Here is a 25,015-nt window from a genome sequence, read left to right as displayed (position 1 = left end):
TGGGCTGAATCAGCCCCTTGGACAACAAGTCCTACACCTGAGTCATAATCTCTTCTCGCTAAGTTGCACTAACTCTGTATGGGGGCCTATTGGGTGGCTCACTGCGAAGAATGAGTTCTATGCCATGATCCTCAGGTCTCTCAGGGGGTAGCTCCCCAAGCAAAGCGTCAGAAAAGCAATCTTTAAAATTTTCAAGAAACTGAAATTTATTTTGATCTGCCTCACTTATTTCAGCATGCATTTCCATATCTCTCTCTTTTACAAAAACCATGTAAGCTGAAACTGCAGACTTTATTCCTTTTCCAACAGAACTATTTGATACAATGGGAATAGTTTCCCCTCTATTTCTAGCAACCACACGATGTACTTTGCCCCTATGTACAAACTCCAGCACTCTTTAAGGAAGAGTCAACTTCACTGCCTTGCAATGAAACCAAGGCATACCCAAAACTACATCATGATGTTTTAGTGGAGAAATTAAGAAGTCTTCCTGATCCACATAACTCTGTACTCCGTCTTTATTCCCAGCCTAGATCCTCTAATATAAAGTTATCAGTAGCCCTTGGATCAAATAAAATCAGCACTTGCTCGTCTCTGACTTTGCCCCAAGATAGCAACAATTCTCGTTCCTCTAGGTTTGAAACATGACCCAGTATGTCAGGAATTCCTCCCGCCATTGGCTTTTTCCGTCCTCGTGGCTTCTTGCCTCTTTTCCCTTTGAAGTTGAAGGCTTTTCTGGGCACTGGGCAGCCACATGCCCCTCTTTGCCGCACTTGAAGCATTTACCCTCTTTCCTAAAAGTTTCAATCTGTTCAAGGGTAAAATGTGGTCTTCCCTTGTAGGGCTTTTGCACTTGGTTTCCCCTTAGCTTCTGAGGCTGAAATCCCCTCTTCTGAGCCTTGGGAAACTCTCTTGTTTCAAACTTAGGGATCGCTGGCTTTTTATCCCCCGGTAATCCTACCTGTGGTGAAGGCACACTAGTAGGATTCTACATGTACATAAGACTAGCCACATTGGCTGAATGCATAAGATCTAATTTTTCTTTAATATCTTTGGTGTTCACTTGGGATTGTATCTTTGGAGCGAGTCCGGCCCTGTATTTCCTGAGTTGAGTCTTATCAAAAATATTCTTGAAAGGCGAAACCTGCAAGTATGCGTCCCAAAATTTCTGGTTGTAAGACTCAACTGTATCTTGTGCTTCCATATGAATCCTCTCCCAACCCACCGAAACTGTTTGGGAATAAACTGTTTATGGAAAGCTTTCTTGAAGTCTTTCCATTTCTTGGGGGCTACATAGTTGGTTGTTTTAGTTATCCACCATGCACTGGCTATACCAGTCAAGTGTAAACCAACCATACGAAGCTTTGAGGACTCACTGAAATTTTCCAAGCTGAAGGCAGCATCAAACTGCCTTATGAACTGCATAGCCTTTTCAGCTTGGCCATACATTGTTTTAGCTATCCACCATGCACTGGCTGTACCAGTCAAGTGTAAATCAACCATACGAAGCTTTGAGGACTCACTGAAATTTTCCAAGCTGAAGGCAGCATCAAATTGCCTTATGAGCTGCATAGCCTTTTCAACTTGGCCATACTAGCCATTGTAAGTGGCAAATCTTACAGACTTCCCACCGTCCTTGAATTCTTTAGTATCTGCCTTCCTGCTGGACTTCTTCTTCTTCTTCTTCTTTGACTCTAAAGATCCCGAAGGAGATGATGTTGAGGATGAAGGGGTAGAGCTGGAAGATGAAGACGAACTAGATCTATGATGATGCTTCGCCTTCTTCTTCTTGGGAAGAGGACCTGCTCTTTTCCTCTTTTTGCCCACCACCACTTCTTCCTAATCTGCTTCAGAGGGAGGCTTCTTTGGTTTTCCCTCAAAAAGAGGTTGTACCATCCTACGAAACAAGGGATGCCTCTCCCAACTGAGTAATCAACTCTCTGTAGGCATTCTCTTTGTTTATCTGTAAAGCCTCAGCCTGTTGTACCTGATTAGACTCTACCATTCCCTCATGGGATGATTGGGCATGCTGCTGTGAACCCATCTCTGCAACTTGTCTGAGATCTGCAACTCTCTCACACACACAGTGTATACAACTGATGCACTCAGCCTTTGCTTTTCAAAGAGAAAGTACCTCAACAAGAGGTGTCTTGCATTCACAACTTGTGCCAGTAATGGGCTGTCAACTCAAAGCATAAACCCACAAAGTTGCCAAAGCATCAACAACTGTATTGCCCCTTTTCTGGCTGCTGTCAGAATGCATTTGATTCATCTTTCCAGTGCACAAAGGCATGCATTTTCTCTTTTCTGCAAATCTCTGATTTCTCTGCTTTTCTACTGCTTTTCTGACAGTAAAATTCTGACAGATATGTGAAAATTGATGGCCAGAACTGTCTCTGCAACTGTCCCTTTTTTTTTTTTTGAGACAATAACTGGATGGGTAACCAGCTGGTTACACTAACCAGACTAGCTGGCTCTGGTCTGGTTAGTCTGTGACTGGATGGTTACTGTCTGGTCAAACTGACCAGACTAGTTCTGTTCTGGTCTGGTTTGGTTGGCTCCCAACTCGGCCTTAACCCACTGTGGTCTGGTTAACCAGCTATAGTCTGGTTAACTACACCCAGACTTAGCTAGTCAAACCTGGTTTGGTTTGGTTGGGCCAACTAACTGGACCTCTGACCGGGGTTAACTAACCAGAGTTACACTAACCACGGGTTAGCCACTTGTCTGCCACATGTCAGTGCCACATCAGCATCTGAGCTGGCTGCCACATGTACTGCCACATCAGCTGGTGTCCTCACTGCCCGTCACCTGCCACATGTCAACTTGACACGTCAGCATATGACACGTCACTGCCACACGTCAGGTCACACACGTGCCACATCAGCTGGCTACTTTTCCTGCCACATCAGCGCCACATGTCAGATCTGCCACGTCATAATCTCTGCAGCCTTCTACAAGCTCAAGCAACGCTTGGTCTCCTTGACGGGCGATGGCGAGCCAGGCTGTGTAGCGATGGCGATAGCAGCTCAAACCATGTGTAGTTGTGGCTATGGCTCATGATTGCGATGAGGTCCGCCCAACGGAACACGTTGACGAAAGAACGCCACCCAGAAATACTTTTTGACGCAATAAATCTATCGCTCTATCCATCGCCCATGAGCAGAGTTCACTCCTGCAAGCCCCTTTCTATTCCGTTAGATGTGCGCTGTCAGGCATCCCGTCAAGATCTTCTTCGTCGTTTCTTTTGCCATCAAACGTTTGCTTGCGTAGACCCCTCCAGGCAGAGCGACACCTTTCACGCAAAATCAAGTATACACTCAGCAGAGTTCTTCACAGAGAACTATCTCTGGTATTGCTCCCCGCAATGGTCACTGACGCCTATTTGTACACTCGTGCGTAAGGCAATTCCTTTACGCAACTGATCAATCTGGACTTAGGGGCTTTCGTGCATTCATAGGCTTCGAAGTAAGCATTCCTGTCCCTTCACACTTGAAGCCCCAAACCTTCCAGCTGCCACCTCTTGGGCCAATGCCATCCTTTCTTCGGAATCAACGTCGAATCTTTACTCTCTTGCTGGATCGTCACAGCCTGAGAAGGCTATGAGCCTTGGCTCTGATACCAATGCAATCATCTGCTAGAATCTCGTAGACAAAATTTCTGCAAACACTCTCTCTCTCCCTCTCTCTACAAATACACTAGGGCCCAGGACAACAGTCGGGCTGGACCCCCCCGAAGGATTTTATTACTTAAGAGAAGAAGGAATACATAGTTCAGCGTAGAGCTGTGTTCTACAAAATCAAACGTGAATTCATTTTACAAGAGCTTCAAGCTCCTTCCAAAATGGCAACATGCCACTTGTCTAAAATCTAGACTAAGTCCTATTCCATGCCTCTAAGGGCAATTTCTGGGGTTTTCGTAGCACTTGGTCATGCGGGTGGCCTCCGAAATACTCGCTACGGTCCAAATTACTTGGGTCTTTAGCCCCTCATAGTACCTACAATAATTAATTAAAGTGCACCACCATGGCACCAATTAAGTGTTAGCGCTTTGCATGCAAATAATAAATTGTGGACTAATCCTAGTCACAAGTGGGCGTCCCCACTGGATAAACATGTGAACAAAACATAGAACACAATTCTTGGTCGACCGAAGTCAACCCTCTTGGTCGCAATTAAGGAGCTTTGACCAATGGTCATGGCGCCTTAATTATGGCCAAGTCTCTCCAACCGAAGCTGGCACATCTCTCCAACCGAAGCTGGCACAACTTGGTTAACTGTAGTTAACCCACTTGGCACATGCCAAGTCTCGTTGACCAAAGTCAACACTCTCTAACCGTAGTCAGCTCTGTGGTTCTCTGGTTAACCGCAGTTAACCTTCTTGATAATAAACCAAGTCTCCCTGACCGAAATCAGGCTTACTTGACTAAAGTCAAGTATCTTTGACCGTAGTCACTTCTTTGACCATTAAAAGAACTCTTTGACCATAATTAACACATGAAAACTCTTTAATTATGATTAGATAAATGATCAACTGCACTTTGACTTAGGATATTTACATTGTGGTGACACATACTCCTTATATCATCTTCAACAGAAGAACTGCAGAGGCATCTAGAGGTGCTAGAGCTATTTTGCAGGGAGACAGACTTGACAGTCAACCTTTGGAAGACAAAGGTCATGATCTTCAACACCTCATGTACTGTACTAGGCTAACATAGTTTCACTTACTGAGATGAGCCAGTGGAGATAGTGCAGTCCTACACATGCTTGGGGGTAGTCTTCACAGAGCCAATTTTCAGGATGGTTCATGCGGCCAGAGTGCGACTCACACATGGACAGCGAGCTTTGGCCCCGACTAAAGAGACAATACTTTCAGGCGCACTTTTAGGACCCGCCAATCAAGGGCTGGCTTTTCAACACTCTAGTGAGGCCGAGTGCCATGTACGTTGCACCTTTGTTACGCTCAATTTGAGGTAACATGACCTCGGAAGGGTCAGTGGACATTTTCCAATAAAGGATCAATGTTTGTATGGTATTTATTTGGGCTTCATGTTAATGGTCAAATGGATTAATGTTAAGGTCCTTGATGAGGGTGACAAGGCACTGACTAGATGGGTCTAAGGCTATGGGTCTTAAATGCATTAAATGTGTAATGTGCCTAGGGGCAAGTGAATAATGGTATCCCAAGAGAGAGGTAGAAAAGATGCATTTACGAGGTACCCTAGAATGAAGACATGTGGCATACTAGATCCATCTAGGGAATTGGGGTGTGGTGGATTTGCAAGCAGGAGCTTTCACGTACATTTTGTGATGTAGAGAGAGCTTGCTAACACCAAGATTTGGCTAGGAGGAAAAATGTGTGCTTGCCCCATGATTGATTGTAGATTTATGAATTTGGAATAGGTTGTACATTAGTGGAATGTAACAGTTGGTATCAGAGCATCAGGTCACGAAGGTGCAACGGAGGTTGATGTTCTCGTGAAAGCCCAATAGAATTCAGGTGTAGCTTCAAGGCTTTGCCCAACAAGCTCTCCTGCCAAGGATGATCCGGTGTTCGATGCTATCGTTTAGAGGGCAAGAAGGTTCTTCAAAAATGTTGTGAAGCGATGGTAAACAACTATTCAGAGGTGAAAGAATTATCCGCTTTGAAGAGGGTGCACAGTTTGACGTCAGACTTTCCAGCGGGGCATACATCGATGCCCTCAATATCTACATAAAGATTTTGGTGGCCTGCAGTTACGCGACGGGTAGTTAATGTCCAGATTCATGCCTTCTTCGGGTGGGTGATATTATGAAGAAAGGTCCGTTGCTTATCATGGACGAACCGGAGTTTTAGGAAGTGACGTGAACGTAATATTCATCCATACAGTTCCTCTTTACCAGTGCACGTCAACCGACTTGGCACAGCTAGGCATCATCTTTCAGCATCGGCAAAAGCTGGAGCTATTGTATTGTATGTGTAAGAAGCTGTCGGAAGACTGTTAGCGTTCAAATCGTGGGATCAGCTGCTTTGCAAAGTTTCTGCGTTATGATGGTGGTTGGCTTTGCTAGTCGTGGGATCGGGATCTGGCAGTCAAGCGGAGCTACAAAATGGGGAGCTTGGTTGCAATACAGTTTGCCCAAGAGAAAAAAAAGTTAATTGATTAAGGAATTTCCGTCGATCACTGATGAAATCCTGTTTTTTTCCATCCAAATATTGACAAAACTTGACAGTAAACCAGTTTGGAGGCGCTTTTGAGTGGATGTGGATGTATAGAAATGGCATGGTGTCGAATAGAGGCGATTAGGAGCCTGAACACTGAAGTTTGGACCAGGGAGCTTTCTATTTCTTTATGCCTTGGAGTTGTTTGAGTTTCTATATTTTATTGTGGGGTTGGTTATCTCCCGTTACTAAAGATTGCTGATATCTCCCTAGTATAGGGAAGGCGTGGTTCTTTCAATTGTGAAGTTGTAGTTGTGTCAATTGAGGCATTCCCTAGCATAGGGAAGTTATGACAATTCGTACTTACAGTTTATATAGTGTTTTTTTTTTTAAATAAATAAAACCAATCGACCTAAATGGAAGTTGAAGAAGAAGCTTCAAGGGTGGATCCCGTAGAATCGGGAGTCCGGCCGACCCCGCACGTGTCGCGCCCAGCAGGCCATACACTGTCTGGTAGAATTGCATTATTGGAGGATGCCTTGCAACAGATTTTAGCTCAACAATTGCAAGCAAATGTAGGGCAATCCGAGCTCAGAAAAATGGTTCATAGTATGTCTACTAGACCATCTCGTGAAAAGAAAGGTAAAGCTCCAATGGAGCCTGAAACCAGTGTTCATACGATTGAGCCTAGGAGGGCTAAGGTGCCTCATATTGCCAATTATAGGCCAGAAAAGTATTCTGGTCGGATGTCTTACCTTAGTTTCGATATCATAGAGACCTAGTTACACAAATGGGACGAGGCTTCGCCATTTGTGAAATCAAGAATGATATGAAGAAGATCTACGAGGCCACTCATGAGGCAGCGAATAGCTTGTGGATAAAACAACAGAAAGATGGAGTGGCATCCACTACTTGGGAGGGGTTTCAAAAAGAATTTAGAAAACACTTCTTACCTCCTGACGAAACATCCCAAGCTTAGGATCAGTATCGAAATCTTCGCCAGAGAAATTTATTAGTGGCTGAATACACTGATAAGTTCAGGAAAAGTGTAATGAAAGTTTATGAACCTCTAGCTCAGTCAGTGCAGGTAAAAGATTTTATCTTTGGACTGAATGATCGGATCAAGATGGAAGTTCGGTCTAAGTATGTGAATACCCTTGATGAAGCAATTGCCATAGCCCTAAACTATGAGGATGCCAAAGGAAACAAACCAAGTGGGTTTGTGCAGGTTGGGGCGCGGTATGAGTACCCGAAGAAAACTCGGTTTAAGAAGAAGTGGATTAGCAAAGGGAGTGCCTCACAGCCTAGTGGTTAAGCCAAGCAGGCAAAGCCAATTGAGACTCCTTCTAAACTAAGTACCACCATTGGTGTGAAAAGAAAAGTATGAACCCAGAGCAAAGAGAAAAAGCGAGGAGAGAAAGCTTGTGTTTTTTATGCCTTCAGCCTCATCAGTGGAAAGATTGTCCACAAAACAAGGATCGTCGGATGGCTGAGATGGTGATCTTAGAATGCAACATGGAAATGGAGGAAAGTCCCAGAGCAAAACAGACGTAGATTCAGCTAGCGGGATCTTCTCAAAGGTCAGTACATGTTTTGTTATGTGTGTCTATTGCTAAGCTAGTAAACAGTGCACCTGATAATATCCTATCAAAGCCTGCAGCAATGGGGTATACAGCCTTTAACGATACGGAGTTAATTAAGATGAAGGGGCAAGTAGCCAATCATGACATCATTGTGTTATTTGACTCAGCGTCAACGCACAATGTAATTAACTCCAAACTTGTAAAGAGGCTGAAATTAAAGACTAGCCCGTCTGAGTATGCACACACAGTCAGAATGGTAGACGGAAGTTCAACTGAATTATGGGACCAAAGGGTTACTCAATTGAAACTTCGAATTCAAAACTATGCAGAGAAGCTTGATTTTAAAATAACAAAGCTTGCTCACAGAGATATAGCCCTGGGTAAGGCTTGGCATTCTAGGAAGAATCCAGCCATAGATTGGAAAAAATACATTTATCAGTTCAAGATGAATGATGTGATGTATGTCTTACGAGGTGAAAAAGATATACCTCAAGGACCGTTGGTATCCGTAATGGAAGTTCGAAAAGCTCAAGAAGAGTTTTTGTTTCTTTGTACAACGTCTATAGAGCCAATTGATGGTCCTTCAATGCTAGGACCGTTGGTTTCCGTGATGGAAGTTTGAAAAGCTCAAGAAGAGTTTTTGTTTCTTTGTACAGCGTCTATAGAGCCAATTGATGGTCCTTCAGCTAGCACTGATGTTACCCAAAATGGGGAGGTGGCCAAGTTGGCTGATCAAATAACAGAGGAGTTCTCTGATTGTTTTAGGGATGAGTTACCTTATGGGTTACCTCCAGAGTGGAATGTTCAGCATAAGATTAAACTAATCCCAAGGACAGAACCTATAAATAGACCTCCCTATAGGTTAAGTTTTACCGAAGAAGCAGAGGTGCTAAGACAACTGGAAGAATACCTCAAGCTGGGGCAAATTCAGCCCAGTTACTCACCTTTTGCTTCACCAGTGATATTGAAGAAAAAGAAAGATGATACTTTTCGCCTCTGTATAGATTACAGAGCATTGAATAATATCACTACTAAGCACAGGTATCCGATGGCTCGGATCGATGATTTGCTAGATGCATTGCATGGGGCCATAATTTTCAGCAAGATTGATCTTAAGTGTAGCTACCATCAGATCCATATTAGAGCTGAGGATGTACATAAAACCACTTTTAGAAGCAGGTTTGGACATTATGAGTTTTTGGTAATGCCGTTTGGACTTACCAATGCTCCGGCGACATTCGTCATGCTTATGAACAATTTACTATGCCCGTATATCGGGAAGTTTACAGTACATTTTATTGACGGCATTCTTGTTTTCAGCAAAAGTATTATTGAGCATCACGAACACTTAAGAATAGTGTTCAATACTTTGAGGAAAGCCAATCTTTATGTAAATAAAAAGAAAACTGTACTATGTATGGTAAGACTTGAATATTTAGGATTCATTATTACTCCTAATAGGTAGAAATGGATCCAAAGAAAGTGGCTGCGATACTGACTTGGCCTATCCCTCAGAGTTTGACCGCTTTGCAATCATTCTTGGGATTTGTCCAATTTTATCAAAGGATATTCTGAAATAGTATTGCCATTGACTGATCTGACCTCAGATAAAGTACCTTTTATATGGGGACAGAATCAACAAGAAAGTTTTAACACCATAAAACAAGCTATGGTCTCTGGACCAGTGTTAAAAATAGTTGATCCTCAGAAACCGTTTTTCCTTGAAACCGATGCCTGTGGCATTGCAGTAGGAGCAATTCTGCTCCAAGAGGGAAGGCCAGTAGCCTTTGAAAGCAAGAAACTTTCTCCCTCTCAACGAAATTGGCCAACTCATGAATTAGAGTTGTATGATGTTGTCCATGCTCTGAAAACATGGAGACATTATTTATATGGATCAGAGTTTTATGTTGATGTTGATCATGATACTCTGAAACATTTTTGTAAACAACCTGACTTGAGAGGCCGCCAAGCTAGGTGGGCAAAACTCATGCAGGAGTTTAACTTGACAATTCGGTACCGAAGAGGGAAGGATAATAAAGTTGCTGATGCGTTGTCACGCATTATGCATAATATGAGTTTCACGGTTTTAGAGAGTGCTCTAATGACCGAGATTAGAGAAACTCAAAAGGTGGATGAGTTTGTCCAGAGCCTTTGGCCTAAGGCTCATGTATTTAAACCCAGAGGAAAGGGTGACCTGGCATCCAGAAAAGGCCAAACTTATGCAAGATATACCATAAGAGATGGTATGCTCAAAAGAAATGGCAAGGTAGTAGTACCTAATCAGAATGATCTCAGGCAAAGAGTCATTCAACAATGCCATGATAGCTATGTGTGGGACATCTAGGAGTCGAGAAAACATATGATCTCGTGAATCGATATTTCTTTTGGCCAAAAATGAAAAAACATATTCATGAATATGTAACACGTTGTTTTTCGGATAAAGTAAGGCAGAACGAGTAAAGCCACCCAAACTTTTACAGCCTTTGGAAATACCACTAGGTAGGTGGAAGAGCATTTCCATGGACTTTATTGTAGGTCTGCCTACGACACAAGGTGGATATGATTCTATCCTTGTGATAGTTGATCGTCTTACCAAGATGGCTCACTTCATTCCAACTAGAGAGTCTGTTAGTGCCCCGTAAGTGGCAGATTTGTTTATTAAACATATTTTTCGTCCGCATGGACTACCCAAATCCATAGTATCAAACAGGGATGTTAAATTTGCCAGTCATTTTTGGACTGCAATGTTTAAGGACTGAGTTGGGAATGAGTAGTGGGGATCATCCAAACACGGATAGTCAGACGGAAGGAATCAACCAAATTTTAGAGGATATGCTTAGAGCGTATGTTTCATTGAGGCAACATACGTGGGACAAATGGTTGCCATTGTTAGAATTTGCCTACAATGATAGAAAACATTCCTCTACAGGGTTCAGTCCGTTTGAGTTGAACTATGGTTATAGACCAGCAAATCCAACTACAGTTGGAGTACCTCAGAAAGTGCCTAGTGTCGCGAACTGTGTGGTTCAGATGCGGGAAATGCTAGCACTTGCAAGAGCTAACATCCACCAAGCTATGGATAGAGCTAAGGCGTATGCGGGTGAAAACAGATCCGTTAGAGAATTTAAGGAGAAAAAGTTTCTCTCAGAGTTCCTTTGTACTCTAAGTCTTTGACTGCAGGAGAGTGTACTAAGTTATCACCCCGATATTATGGGCCGTGGTTAATTCTAAAAAGAATAGGCAAGGTGGCCTATAAATTAGAATTACCATAGGGTTGTAAGGTGCACCCAGTGTTTCATGTTTCTCGCTTAAAGAAATTTTTACATACAGGTAACTCACTAATCGAGGGTGTTGTTTTGTTTTAGGAGAGAGAGGATAATGCAGGACGCAAACCAACAAGAATCCTGAACCAAGGAATAATGCAAGTACGCAATCGGAAGATACCCACGGTGTTGATTGCATGGCATGGTTTACCTCCATCAAAAGCTACTTGGGAATCCGTATACCAGTTACAGAGAGTGTTCCCAGACTTTATCATCGAGGACGCTGATGCCTAAAGAGGGAAGGAATGTTACACTCAAGTTGAGGTAACATGACCTCGGAAGGGTCAGTGGACATTTTCCAATAAAGGATCAATGTTTGTATGGTATTTATTTGGGCTTCATGTTAATGGTCAAATGGATTAATGTTAAGGTCCTTGATGAGGGTGACAAGGCACTGAGACTAGATGGGTCTAAGGCTATGGGTCTTAAATGCATTAAATGTGTAATGTGCCTAGGGGCAAGTGAATAATGGTATCCCAAGAGACGGGTAGAAAAGATGCATTTATGAGGTACCCTAGAATGAAGACATGTGGCATACTACATCCATCTAGGGAATTGGGGCTTGGTGGATTTGCAAGCAGGAGCTTTCATGTACATTTTGTGATGTAGAGAGAGCTTGCTAACACCGAGATTTGGCTGGGACGAAAAACGCATGCCTGTCCCGTGATTGATTGTAGATTTATGAATTTGGAATAGGTTGTACGTTAGTGGAACGTAACAACCTTTCTCGCGGAGCGACCTTTCGGCGACAGAGTGAAAGAGATTTAAGCAAATACAAGTGATTATGGGCTCCAAGATGATCCGTAGTAAGCCGTGAGTCTCACATCAAATAGTACAGGCAGAGTTCGCCATGACACCTCTCCAGATTGATGCCATTTTCCAAACAATGACATTCCTCCATTGAGTATGGGCCTTACCTCATTGAAGACTTCCGAGGCTGGCACTACAGTCATCCATACAACTAGCAGAGAGCGGGGTTGATACATGGTATGCACGCGTATCCACATGGTTTGCCAGTCACGGTATCCAATACAGCATGGACACACCGCCCGAGTTGATCCCTCGAGATGAGATTAACGGTATCATACGGTTAAATCTCCTTCAGCTCTATACATCTCAGGCTTGGGAGGGGGACTAGGAGCTCCCCACCAAGATTGTTAGAAAACCAAAGGGTATCCCACAGCAGCGGAAGACTAATCGATGATCCCAAGAATCACACGCAGAAGTATTTCACTACGGGATCAAACTTCTTAACTTGTGTGGACCTTACAACCATAGATGTGTGTGCAAGCCCGTAAATAGACAGTGCATCCAACACAAATATAGAAGCTACAATGACATATTTCTGTCTGTCCAAAACTGGACACAATACAAAAAGAGATGCGGAGTCCCACCAAACTGTGGTCCTCCGATCTTACCAAAAGTCCTCCTACTATCTGCCTGGCGCCTCTAGATCTTTGAGCCCACGTGCTCCTTTGAGCTTATGTAGACTTTCTGTCCAGGGATCCCTTCCACCTTACTGCCCGGGTAGTCAGCCTAGGTGGGCAGCCTCTCTTGACCGAAGTTTGCAGCCCTCTAGATACCTCCTTCACCTCCTGGATGTAGGCCCAAGGAAAACCCTCTACTGCTCCTTTCTGCTCTGTGGATTGCTGCTGCAAGTGATGCCAAATGGAGGCCCTAAGGCTCCCTTATATAGGGGCTGATCCCCCCTTGAAAAAACCGGCCAGCCAGCCTCTTGTCTGATTGGAATCTCCCCTACCAGCCAACTGGAGGGAGGGGGGCTCTATCAATGCACTTCAGGGCTCTGTTTGGGGGCCTTTGCTGGCCTGCCTGGCCATGTGGCATCCAGCCAGTGGCCCAGGCTAATCCAGCCCAGATATCTGCCCCAAGCCAGGTCCATATGGACCCAAAACATCCACGAACTCTCCTACAAACCTCCGGAGCTGCTCCAAACAGTCTGTACACTAGCCTTCTGTACAGATCCTGTGCCCTGCTGACATCATTGCCCTGGCCACGGAGCCCTTGCTTGCAGGAAACCCTGCACAGATCTTCCCTTTCCATCTGTGGACAGCCTCTGTAAATCTCTCCCAGATCTGCCCTCCGTGGAGGCTTTCATCTGCCAGGTACTTCCTTATTTTGTATGCTGCCCACGTGGCGGCCAATGTGCTGCCCATGTGGCAGCCCCATGTCCCATTCTATTGTCCTATGGTCCACCCCCGGGACGCACTCCTCATTTGGGGGCTCACAGGTGGGAAGGTGACCAACCCTAATCCAACAACCCCTCTCATTGACCCACATTGGCCCGATCCCAATCCGTCGATAAAGAAGCTCCAATAGCTCCCGTGCTGTAGCCCTCTAGAACACTTTGGTGTCGTCATAGTCATTTCTTGGCTTTTCAAGCGGTGGATCCTACTCTGCTAGGCCCGGAATAGATTACATTTTGCATCTTTTTCCTAGGACTCCTTGATCAGATCAATTCGTGCCACAGGGCAATGGAGCACTAGCTAGTCTCGTAAGTACGGTGATTCCTTCTGTAAGTGCCAGATTATCTTATGCTCAGACTCTTGTCTTAGGGGGATAGGATCCACCACGCTGAGACTCACTTTGGAGTTTCCATTGCAATCCTTGCCTACATTGATCATACTCCATTGCCACCATGCTGAGACTCACACCTGGACCCTTAATACCCTCACTCCATTCACAAGGAAGGGAATCCCATGAGCCCGTAAAACTATAGGACCATTGTGATTGGACATGTTATGTCCAAGATCTATGCATCAATCCTCTACACAAAGGTTAGCCGATTTGCAAAACTTCAAGGACTCGGAGCCGTGGGGGCAGGCAGACTTCTAGAGAGATCACAGGACCCTAGATCACATACTCACACTCAGAGGTGTCATTGAGGACGCTACGGCACGGAGACAAATGATTTATTGTTACTTTGTGGGAAGGTTGACCTTCAAGTCATGTGTCTCGCAAAAAGTATGAAGCGCTCCTCTGCTGAGGATGAGAGTAGGACATCATCATCTACGTATAGGAGAATTTGGAGCAAGGATCATGCTGGAGAGTAGCCGTCTCCCCTAGAGTCTTAATGAAAGTCTTGAGCTCGTCTATATAGAGACCAAGCAAGGTTGGTAAAATGGACAATCTTGTTTGACCCCAATAGTCCTCATAATTTCCTTTGTCCACCCTGCACCTATCCAAACCCTGCCCGAGACTCTCCACTAAAGTTTACCCTTTCATTGATCCACGAGAATACACACGGATCTATCTCTCCTTGAGGATATCGAGTGGGCACTTCACATTTCATCACACCGACTTCGCTTTGGGCATGGGCGAGCTGATCGCAAAGAGGGCCCCATCCTCACTTTATGTGACAGTAGGACATCATGTCGAGGAGCACTTCGCTTTCAGATGTGAGAAATGAACCATACACAGGGTATCGTGCAGTGGAAGGCTGATAGAGTGTCACAAGAATTCACACGGTTTAAGTATGGAATCCAAAACTTTTTTCCTTGTGTAGACAACAAACATGTGCGTGCGTGCGTGCATGCACAAGCCAATAAGTAGACAATGCTCCACAGGAGATATGGAACCAACCAAAATCTATTTCCATCAGATAGGACACAATACAAAAGAAGCACACAATCCCATCAAATCATGGTCCTCTATCCTTACCCCAAAAGGTGTCATCCTACTACCTCCGTGGTACTTCTGGATCCCAAATTCCATGTGCTCCTCAACGAGCTTTTGTAGACCTTAAGTCACCATCCTGTGATCCCCGCATCTTCCTGCCCTAACTATCAGCCTAGGTGTGCAGCCCTACCAAGCTTTGTCTGCAGCTCCTCAGCCCTTCTTTATCCTCCTGGATGTAGGCCCAAAGAAGACTGTTCTCTTGCTCCAATCTGCTGCACAATTGCTCCTCTGGTGGATGATGAATGAGGCCCCAAAGGCCCCCTTTTATAGGAGCTGGATGCCCCCCCAAACTGTCCGACCTAGTACGTAAACTGGCCAACCCAAATAGCCTGTCCCACCGACCCAGTTGGTCTGTTAAAAACCGACTGGTGGGGGCACACTTGCTGAGGGCCTTGCCTAGCCATGTGACAGGCTGCCACTAGCCCAGGCAGTCCTACCCATAAACCGGCCTTGATCCAGCCCAAACCCATCTCCAAACAGGTGCCTCTTTGCTGCATCAATCATAGTTACCAGGGAACGGCAACACTCCAGAAATTCGGGTATCGGAACAGGAACGTTCCGGGAAGGGGGAACGGGAATGGAAACGCCACATGATAGACAACACGTCATCATATGACGTAAAACTATGCTAGAAAATGAAAGAAACTATTTTCCAGCTTTAAACTTTCTATATAAGCTATAAAATATCCATTTGAAACTTTCAAAGAGAAATTTTATTTTATTTTTTTGGGGATGTTCCGGGGCCGTTCCGGTTCCGGCTTGCTTCCTAGAACGGCCTTCCAGACGTTCCGGATGTCGGAATGTCATTCCCTGGTAACTATGGCATCAATTCTGCCTCCTGTCAAGGTCTTTCACAGCCTCCGGGTCCTCTCCAACAGCTCTGTATACTATGAGATTGTTAGAAATGACCCAACAGAGGGTACGCACAGCGGAAGGCTTATAGTAATGCCCAGGACCTCACACAATGTGGTGTGGGGTGTGGAATCACAAACTTCTTTACTTAATGTGCGTCACATAGATGTGCAGACTCATCAATAGACAATGAACCAGCCAGATAGAGAAACCACCAAAATATATTTCCGTCCAAAACTATGGACACAATACAAAAGATATAGATCCAGAGTCCCACCAATGGTGTGGTCCTCTGATCTTACCACAAGGTCCTCCTCCTATCAGCCAATTATCTCTAGACTCGAGCCCCGCGTGCTCCACCTCGAGCGTCTGTAGACTTTCCGTCCAGTGTGTTCTTCTCCACCTTACTGCCTGTGAATCAGCCTAGGTGGGTAGCCTCTGCCAAGCTTTGTCTGCAGCAAACAGGTCCCCTTGGTCGTCCTGAATGTAGGCCCCAAGATAGCTGTTCCACTGCTCCAACCTGCTTGTGAATGGCTGCTCCAGAAGGTGTGATGATCTCAGCACCTTGCTGCCCTAGAAGACAGCCAAGGTCCAGCCCTTCCTGGCTAAGTCTGCAGCCCTTGTTGCACTCTCACCTCTTGTAGATAGGCCCAAAGGGTAGGCTTCCTGCTGCTCCTTTCTGCCCTGGAACTGCTGGCTGCTGGATAATGAAATGAGGCCTGAGGCCTCTGCTTTTATAGGCCCTAAGGCCTGTCATAAAACCGACCAGTCAGGCTGCCTATGGCCGACCCAAACAGGCCGACCAGGCCCTGACCTGGACTGTAAATAAACGCCCCTTTGGGGCACTCTTTTCTAGGGCCTTTGGCCCACACTTCCATGCAAGGGCTGAGCCCTTGGCCAGCCCTAGATAGGGCCTGGTTGGCTGGCTTTGCCGAGCCCAACCAGCCCTCCATATGGGCTGCCATGTGCTGCTCCATCCCCTGCCATGTCAGCGCCTGTTCACCCTGCTCTCCTGACCCGCCTGTACTGCGCCTTTGCTCCAGCCCTCTGGTCATCTGCATCTGCTCTGTACCTTGCTTCCAGCCCTCCGTACTGGCCCGTACAGTTGTGCTGTCCGCCTGCACGTCTGCTGCAGATACTCGCAGCCCAAAGACCTCGCTCTAGGCTCTCCAAGATGCTCTTGAGCAGTGCTGCCCACATGACAGCCTTGCTGCTGTACATGTGGCAGCCATCTCTTTCACTCTTGGCTGAGGTGCTGCCCATGTGGCAGCCCCCTCTCTTTCTTCTCTAGGCATCTTCTAACCTAGGTCTCCCTCCCCCACGCTCTCCTCATTTGGGGGCTTACAGATGGGGAGGCGACCTTTCCAACACCCCCTCTCACCGACACATCTCGGCCCAATGCCAACACACCGATGAAGATGCTCCAGTAACTCCCTGGTCGTACTCCTCTGGATTTTTTCGATGTCGAAATCTTTTCCTGGCTTTTCATCCAGTGGCTCCTGCTCCACCAGGTTTGGTTCCGCTTCCGCACACCATCCTAGTACATAGGTCCATCTTTGGTAGCACCTCCTGGCACCACCATCTTCCCTCACGTTCTCGCCTTCGAACTCAAGCAATCCAGCCGTCACAATCATCTAGTTGTCCCCCTCATGGAGTCTTCCAAGCACCATGCTCTGAGGGTCTGTTTCAACCTGTCTTTCCTTTGGCAAGGTCTGCAAAGGTCTGCAACAAAAGTACATCTCCGGATAACCTGGACCACAAACTTTAAATGCACCTGATTGAACCTGAGTCACCCTCCTCCTTGCAAGGGCACAATCCTCCAGTCGTGGAAGTTGATTCCCTAGAGCTTCTGAATCAGCGTCGTCCTTCAGCAAGGTCCCTGCCTTACGGCTCCCACACATGTGAGCCTCCTACTCGGGCTCTGATACCATGTTAGAAATGACCCAACAGAGGATGCGCACAGCGGAAGACTTATAGTACTGCCCAGGAGCTCACACAGTGTGGTGTGGGGTGTGGAATCACAAACTTCTTTACTTAATGTGTGTCACATAGATGTGCAGACTCATCAATAGACTATGAACCAGCCAGATAGAGAAACTACCAAAATATATTTCCGTCCAAAACTATGGACACAATACAAAAGATATAGATCCAGAGTCCCACCAATGGTGTGGTCCTCTGATCTTACCACAAGGTCCTTCTCCTATCAGCCAGTTATCTCTAGACTCGAGCCCGCGTGCTCCACCTCGAGCGTCTATAGACTTTCCGTCCAATGTGTTCTTCTCCACCTTACTGCCTGTGAATCAGCCTAGGTGGGCAGCCTCTGCCAAGCTTTGTCTGCAGCACACAGGTCCCGTTGGTCCTCCTGAATGTAGGTCACCAAGATAGTTGTTCCACTGCTCTCCACGAGGTTTCGACATCAAAAAGTTCCAGAGGACTACAACCAAGGAGTTACTGGAGCATCTTCATCGACGTGTTGGCATTGGGCTGAGATGTGTCGGTGAGAGGGGGTGTTGGAAAGGTCACCTCCCCATCTATAAGCGCCCAAATGAGGAGAGCGTGGGGGAGAGAGACCTAGGGCAGAAAATGCCCAGAGAAGAAAGAGAGGGGGCTGTGCAGCACCTCACAGCCAAGAGTGAAAGAGATGGCTGCCACATGGACAGCAGCAAGGCTGTCATGTGGGCAGCACTGCTCAAGAGCATCTTGGAGAGCCTGGAGCGAGGTCTTTGGGCTGCGAGTATCTGCAGCAGACGTGCAGGCGGACAGCACAACTGTACAGGCCAGTACGGAGGGCTGGAAGCAAGGTACGGAGCAGATGCAGATGACCAAAGGGCTGGAGCCAAGGCGCGGTACAGGCGGGTCAGGAGAGCAGGGTGAACAGGCGCTGACATGGCGGGGGATGGAGCAGCACATGGCAGCCCATATGGAGGGCTGGTTGGGCTCGGCAAAGCCAGCCAACCAGGCCCTATCTAGGGCTGGCCAAGGGCTCAGCCCTTGCATGGAAGTGTGGGCCAAAGGCCCTAGAAACGAGTGCCCCAAAGGGGCGTTTATATACAGTCCAGGTCAGGGCCTGGTCGGCCTGTTTGGGTCGGCCATAGGCAGCCTGACTGGTCGGTTTTATGACAGGCCTTAGGGCTTATAAAAGCAGAGGCCTCAGGCCTCATTTCATTATCCAGAAGCCAGCAGTTCCAGGGCAGAAAGGAGCAGCAGGAAGCCTACTCTTTGGGCCTATCTACAAGAGGTGAGAGAGTGCAACATGGGCTGCAGACTTAGCCAGGAAGGGCTGGACATTGGCTGTCTTCTAGGGCAGCAAGGTGCTGAGATCATCACACCTTCTGGAGCAGCCATTCACAAGCAGGTTGGAGCAGTGGAACAGCTATCTTGGGGCCTACATTCAGGAGGACCAAGGGGACCTGTGTGCTGCAGACAAAGCTTGGCAGGGGATGCCTACCTAGGCTGATTCATAGGCAGTAAGGTGGAGAAGAACACACTGGATGGAAAGTCTACAAAAGCTCAAGGTGGAGCACGCGAGCTCAAGTCTAGAGATAGCCAGCAGATAGGAGAAGGACCTTGTGGTTAGATCAAAGGACCACACCATTGGTGGGACTCTGGATCTAGATCTTTTGTATTGTGTCCATAGTTTTGGACGGAAATATATTTTGGTGGTTTCTCTATCTGGCTGGTTCATTGTCTATTGATGAGTCTGCACATCTATTGAATGCACATAAGTTAAGAAGTTTGTGATTCCACACCCCACACGCACACTGTGTGAGCTCCTGGGCATTACTATAAGTCTTCCGCTGTGTGTACCCTCTGTTGGGTCATTTCTAACATGGTATCAGAGCCCAAGTAGGAGGCTCACAAGTGTGGGAGCCTGAAGGCAAGGACCTTGCTAAAGGACGACTCTGATTAAGAAGCTCTTGGGAATCGACTTCCACGACTGGAGGATTGTGACCTTGCGAGAAGGAGGGTGACTCAGGTTCAATCAGGTGCATTTAAAGTTCGCGGTCCAGGTTTTCTGGACATGTACTTTTGTTGCAGACCTTGCCAAAGGAAGGACGGGTCGAAACAGACCCTCAGAGCATGGATTCTGGAAGACTCCAAGTTGTTCACTCATTATGAGGGGGACAACTGGAAGATCGTGGAGGCTGGATTGCTCGAATTCGAAGGCAAGAATGTGATGGAAGGAGGTGGTGCCAAGAGGTGCTACCAAAGATGGACCTATGTACCAAGATGGTGTGCGGAAGCGGAACCAGACCTGGTGGAGCAAGTGCCACTCGATGAAAAGCCAGGAAAAGATTTTGAGATCAAAAAGTTCCAGAGGACTACGACCAGGGAGTTACTGGAGCATCTTCATCAACGTGTTGGCATTGGGCCTGGATGTGTCGGTGAGAGGGGGTGTTGGAATGGTCACCTCCCCATCTGTAAGCCCCCAAATGAGGAGAGCATGGGGGAGGGAGACCTAGGGCAGGATGTGCCCAAAGAGAGATTACCTGGATGTGTGGATCTGGGACAGATCTGGAGCATTCATGGTTGGCGGGGTATCCCGAGGTACAGAAGCCTACATGGAGAGCTATTGAGCGAGGTTGATGGACAGACAAAGTCGGCTAGGAAGCCCCTTCAAGTCGGTCAGTTTTGAGCCCCTTTGGGGCCTATAAAAGGAGCCCTTTGACAGGGCATTTATGATCCAGCAGCCAGCAGTTCCAGGGCAGAAAGGAGCAGCAGGAAGCCTACTCTCTGGGCCTATCTACACGAGGTGAGAGAGTGCAACAGGTGCTGCAGACTTAGCTCTAGGGAGAGGGTGGACCTTGGCTGTCTTCTAGGGCAGCAAGGTGCTGAGATCATCATACCTTCTGGAGCAGCCATTCACAAGCAGGTTGGAGCAGTGGAACAGGGACCTGTGTGCTACAGACAAAGCTTGGCAGGGGCTGCCCACCTAGGCTGATTCACAGGCAAGTAAGGTGGAGAAGAACACACTGGACGGAAAGTCTAACACTAGACGGAAAGTCTACAGAAGCTCAAGGTGGAGCACGCAGGCTCGAGTCTAGAGATAGCCAACAGATAGGAGAAGGACCTTGTGGTTAGATCAGAGGACCACACCATTGGTGGGAGTCTGGATCTATATCTTTTGTATTGTGTCCATAGTTTTGGATGGAAATATATTTTGGTGGTTTCTCTATCTGGCTGGTTCATTGTCTATTGATGAGTCTGCACATCTATTGAATGCACATAAGTTAAGAAGTTTGTGATTCCACACCCCACACGCACACTGTGTGAGCTCCTGGTCATTACTATAAGTCTTCCGCTGTGTGTACCCTATGTTGGGTCATTTCTAATAGAGATCCAAGGTCATTATCACTATATCTTTCTCGGACGGTTTTAGACCCCTACCATGCCTGGCGACTTAGTCCGTGAGGCCATCTGACACACGGTGCATTTTCCTCAAGACATATAGGCGAGATCAGGGTGTACAATCAGACTCCACTCAAAGCATGATCACTGAGCTTTTCCAGCCAGACAACACTGATCAGCAGGGCTCAAGGAGACAGCTGACCCGAGGACTAGAGCTAGAGGCACAGCAAACTTGCCAACGGTTGAGGCACAAATCTGACTAGGGGACCTTCCCTTCTTGCTCACCAAATCAGTAATACTCTCTCTCTCTCTCTCCCCCAAAAAAAAAACTCTCCTTTCCTAGGTCGCCTTAGGACCGTAAAAAGAATTGTGATTCCTTCTTTTGTTATTGGAATGTCACTCATTCATGTTGATTGTGATAATTGTTTCTGTCTCTTTAACACTGGCATAAGGTTGAAAGATTTCCCATAAGAAAAATTTTTAACACAAGTGCATATAGTTTATCATCTAGGAAAAAGTTACATACAACTAACAATAGATTATATAGTTGCATTGATAAGAAATTATTCTGTAAGTCAAGGAAGACTAATTGTTCACATTTGTGGAGGTACAATGGGATGTCTCTATTCTAATACTTTGCCTCCTCTATCAACGCCAAATGGCATATACCTACGCTTCAGGTCTTGTTTCAAAGCTACTCAAAAAAATAATATACTACAATAGACACTCAATGTTTACCCCTAACCCTAATCTTTCATAAGTGCATTTTGCAAATACTCCCTAGAATTCCTACGATGAGAATTACCATTGAATGAAAATTGAGTTGATTTAATGCTTGTATCATCAACATCCATGGCAGAAGTGGCAGCATGTCCACCATCCCCAACTCTTGTAGACTCCCCCATCTCCCTTGCAGAAGGTCCTGCATTTACTATAAACAATTGTGAAGCAATAATACATTACATAGAAGGTGCATCCTAGAGGTAACTTCATCTTTTCACAAAGGGTACACAAGGGTTGATTTCATGTCACATGTTTCATGTTGCATGCTAAGCATGCAAAACTTATCCTTTCAACATTTGTAATTGAACTCAATGTAATAATTCTAAGGGCACAAGTTTGCAAACTTACTCGAAATCAAAGCAAACACTTCGAGCTTCCCTGGTTTTCTAATTCATCTGATTTGCAAACATTCAAAACCCATCACTTGGGACGAATGCAAAATCCTTTCATTATTGTTCACCTCAAGGAAACTGGCAAGAGAGATCTGGAAAATGATTGGGAACAAACCTCAAACCCATGGATATCAAGGATGCCTCAAACAAAGTAACAAAGTAACAGATCTGGAGAGTGGGAAGACAAAGACACCAAAGCCTTGTCCATGATCATAGGGACTCCGGTAGATGCGGTCATTCAACATCCAAAATGAGGCATGGACCATTTTGATGACATAAAACTTCTAATGATGACTTTAGTCGTATGACTTGGATGTATTGTTTGACAAGAAATCCCTAGTCTTTGAGAAATTTAAGGAGTGGAAGGCCAAAGTTGAAAACGAGTAGAACAAAGGATTGAAGATATCCCACACCAAAGAGGGGGCCGGGGGATTCAATTAAGAAGCATTTGACGCTTTTATTATATAAACAATAGGATCAAAATACAGCTCACACATCCCAGCAAAATGAAAAGGCAGAGAGAAAGAGCTGGGTGATTGTAGAGATGCGGCTTATGATGCCGAGAGAGAAGAATCTCCCGAAGGCCGACTAGGGTGAGCCATTTCATGCAGCCTTGAACAAGACAAATACTAAAGAACTCAAAGAGAAGACCCTTCATGAAGCCTGCTTCGGTAAGAAGCCTATCATTTCTCATCTAACGATTTTTGGTTCTGAAGCTTTTGTGCATGTGCATAAGGATGATAGGAACAAAGTCGATCCATAAAGAAACTGTCTTTTCATAGATGCACTTGACTATATACACTGTAATTTCAAAAAAAAACTTGGCTTTATGATAGATTGAGACTTAAAGAATAACAGTAAGTCTCAACATATATCTTTGGTACTGGATCAGGATATTTATGTACCCAAGTTGATAAGGAATAATCACCCAATATAAAGATAGTTGCATGGATTGTTAAAAGCATACCTAACAGAGGATTGCAGGCCTGAGTATCAAAACCCATAGCCAGTTATGATTACCAAAGCCCACACAAATTTTATTCCTAATATTGCCCTGACAATACCTGACTTCCCAATTCACGTGTGTGAATGATTGTCTTCCAGAATCATATGCATTTATCTGCAGCACCTGCGCCAGAAGCCAGAAGTCACTTTCATAGCAACTCTATGCTCACTGAACCTCCAAAAAGCTTTAATGGGCTCTTGAAAGAACAAAACTTTTATTGATTTATATAAGAATTAAAAATTCTACAGAGTACAGATTCAGAAATTAGATCAGCTTGTTTTTGGCAACAAGTATCCTCCTCCATGCACACCTCACGAGTTTTTCATTCAGTCTGATATTTCAAATAGGGGACTATGCCCCTTGTCTATGGCTCCCTCCTATACTACCACAAGCTTTCAAGCTGCAAGCAAATGTGACACCGTTCAAAGACACTCCCTCCGTTGCATCTGTTCAAAACAGTTAAGCATTCCTCAACATCCTCACCAAGCCCATATTCCACATTATCCTGTAATAGTTCAGAACAGTTCAGCACTTCCTCACGAAGATGTTCCACATATCCTGCGATTAGTGCACTCCACGTCAGATTTGCAGACTGCCAAACACTTTCCTACTGCTAACAAAAGAATTATCTCCAACCCGTTTCTGGCAATCCCCACGTGTATTTATCGCTACTAGCTTTCAAGTTGCAAATAAACGTTATAGCATTTGCAGACACGCCATCTGTTCAAAATAGTTTGGTTCCTTCAGCAGGCCAATGTTTGGTAAGTTTTCCAACACGTTTCTTACAATCTCAGATTGTATATCTCGGCCTCTTTCCACACCTTCCAGCCTCACACAAGCCTTAAATAGGTCCAAGTATATGTGCTAGGATGTGCAGAAGTCTCTTGCATTTGCTGGTACAGGTTGAAGGCGTGGTGTGCTTCCCCATGTTCAACATAACCTATGATCAGAGAAGTCAAAGGACCTTCATTCGGAGAAACCAACTTATCCAATAGCTACATCGCAGATGCTTCCACAGTCCAATCAACATTGGGACAAACTAGTTCCCATAAGATCTATGTATAAGCTTCCAGCCCACTTTTGCACACGTAAGGATGCATGCATAGTTTTCTGCAAAGATGTGTATAAAGTTCTCCACTGGAACGACTGTTCATAAGACATGAATTTCTGCGCTAAGCTAAGCATCTCCAACCCACTCTCTCCGCTTGAGCTCACTATCTCTGCTCGAACTCATTGATCTCCTTTTTTGTCAAGAAACGATGTCGAGGGTTACACTCCCAATTCCATTACCTACAATTCCTTAATCACAGCAACGACGATCGAACTGACTCTCCAAGTAAAACAATCGGCTCGTCCGATCTATGTTCCGTCCTACGTTGGATCTGAGGCGCAACTACTTCAAGGACTCTTTACAAATTCCATAAATGTAGAGAACTCTATCTACTTACCTTGTTCTTGGCCGAGCTAGCAGTGACTCCACCAGGATTTGCTCAAAGCTTTGGTTTTGTTGGCGATTTGGAATAGTTAGACCAATAGGAACATAGTGGAGAAAGTCTTATATGGAAAAACCGTCGTATGATAGACACCCCTACATTTGACATATAGAAACTCCTTGGATTTACATTAAGATTGGTCAAATTATGTTGTTTTGCAACAAGAAAATGAACTTAGGGTGGGCTGACACCACCCACCGTAACATGAAAAAAACATGGAGGACAGCTTCGTAGTCTTAGTTGATCCTATGGTGTGAGATGCGCCCGGACGTCCTGAACAAAAAACCCCATTCAACTGCACTACACCGCCCAACACCTTGGGCATCTTTAAAAAAAGGCGGCGAAACATGTTGGTTGGGGGTTGAATACCTGTCGCTCGGGCATGGGTCCC

The 25,015-nt window shown here is 45.6% G+C and overlaps 1 protein-coding gene across 1 annotated transcript in view; it reads right to left on the bottom strand.

Annotated features, from left to right (window-relative positions):
• Positions 1-24,704, bottom strand: part of LOC147880431 (signal recognition particle-related / SRP-like protein) — a 44,468-nt gene extending 19,764 nt beyond the window's left edge. The window contains exons 1-3 of the mRNA XM_087370923.1: positions 24,580-24,704; positions 23,190-23,254; positions 21,756-21,872 (exon numbers count right to left, since the gene is read on the bottom strand). Of these exons, the coding sequence (XP_087227049.1) occupies positions 21,756-21,855 (100 nt within the window). The 5' untranslated portion in view covers positions 21,856-21,872; positions 23,190-23,254; positions 24,580-24,704. The remainder of the gene's footprint in view (positions 1-21,755; positions 21,873-23,189; positions 23,255-24,579) is intronic.
• Positions 24,705-25,015: the final 311 nt, after the last annotated feature.

This window comes from Dipteris shenzhenensis, chromosome 32 (assembly GCF_047967505.1).
Source record: "Dipteris shenzhenensis isolate YYH24624 ecotype China chromosome 32, Dip_SZ_1.0, whole genome shotgun sequence".
NCBI classification, from domain to species: Eukaryota; Viridiplantae; Streptophyta; class Polypodiopsida; order Gleicheniales; family Dipteridaceae; genus Dipteris; species Dipteris shenzhenensis.
Note: the sequence above shows the minus strand (reverse complement) of the source record. Positions and strands in the feature narration are given on the sequence as shown.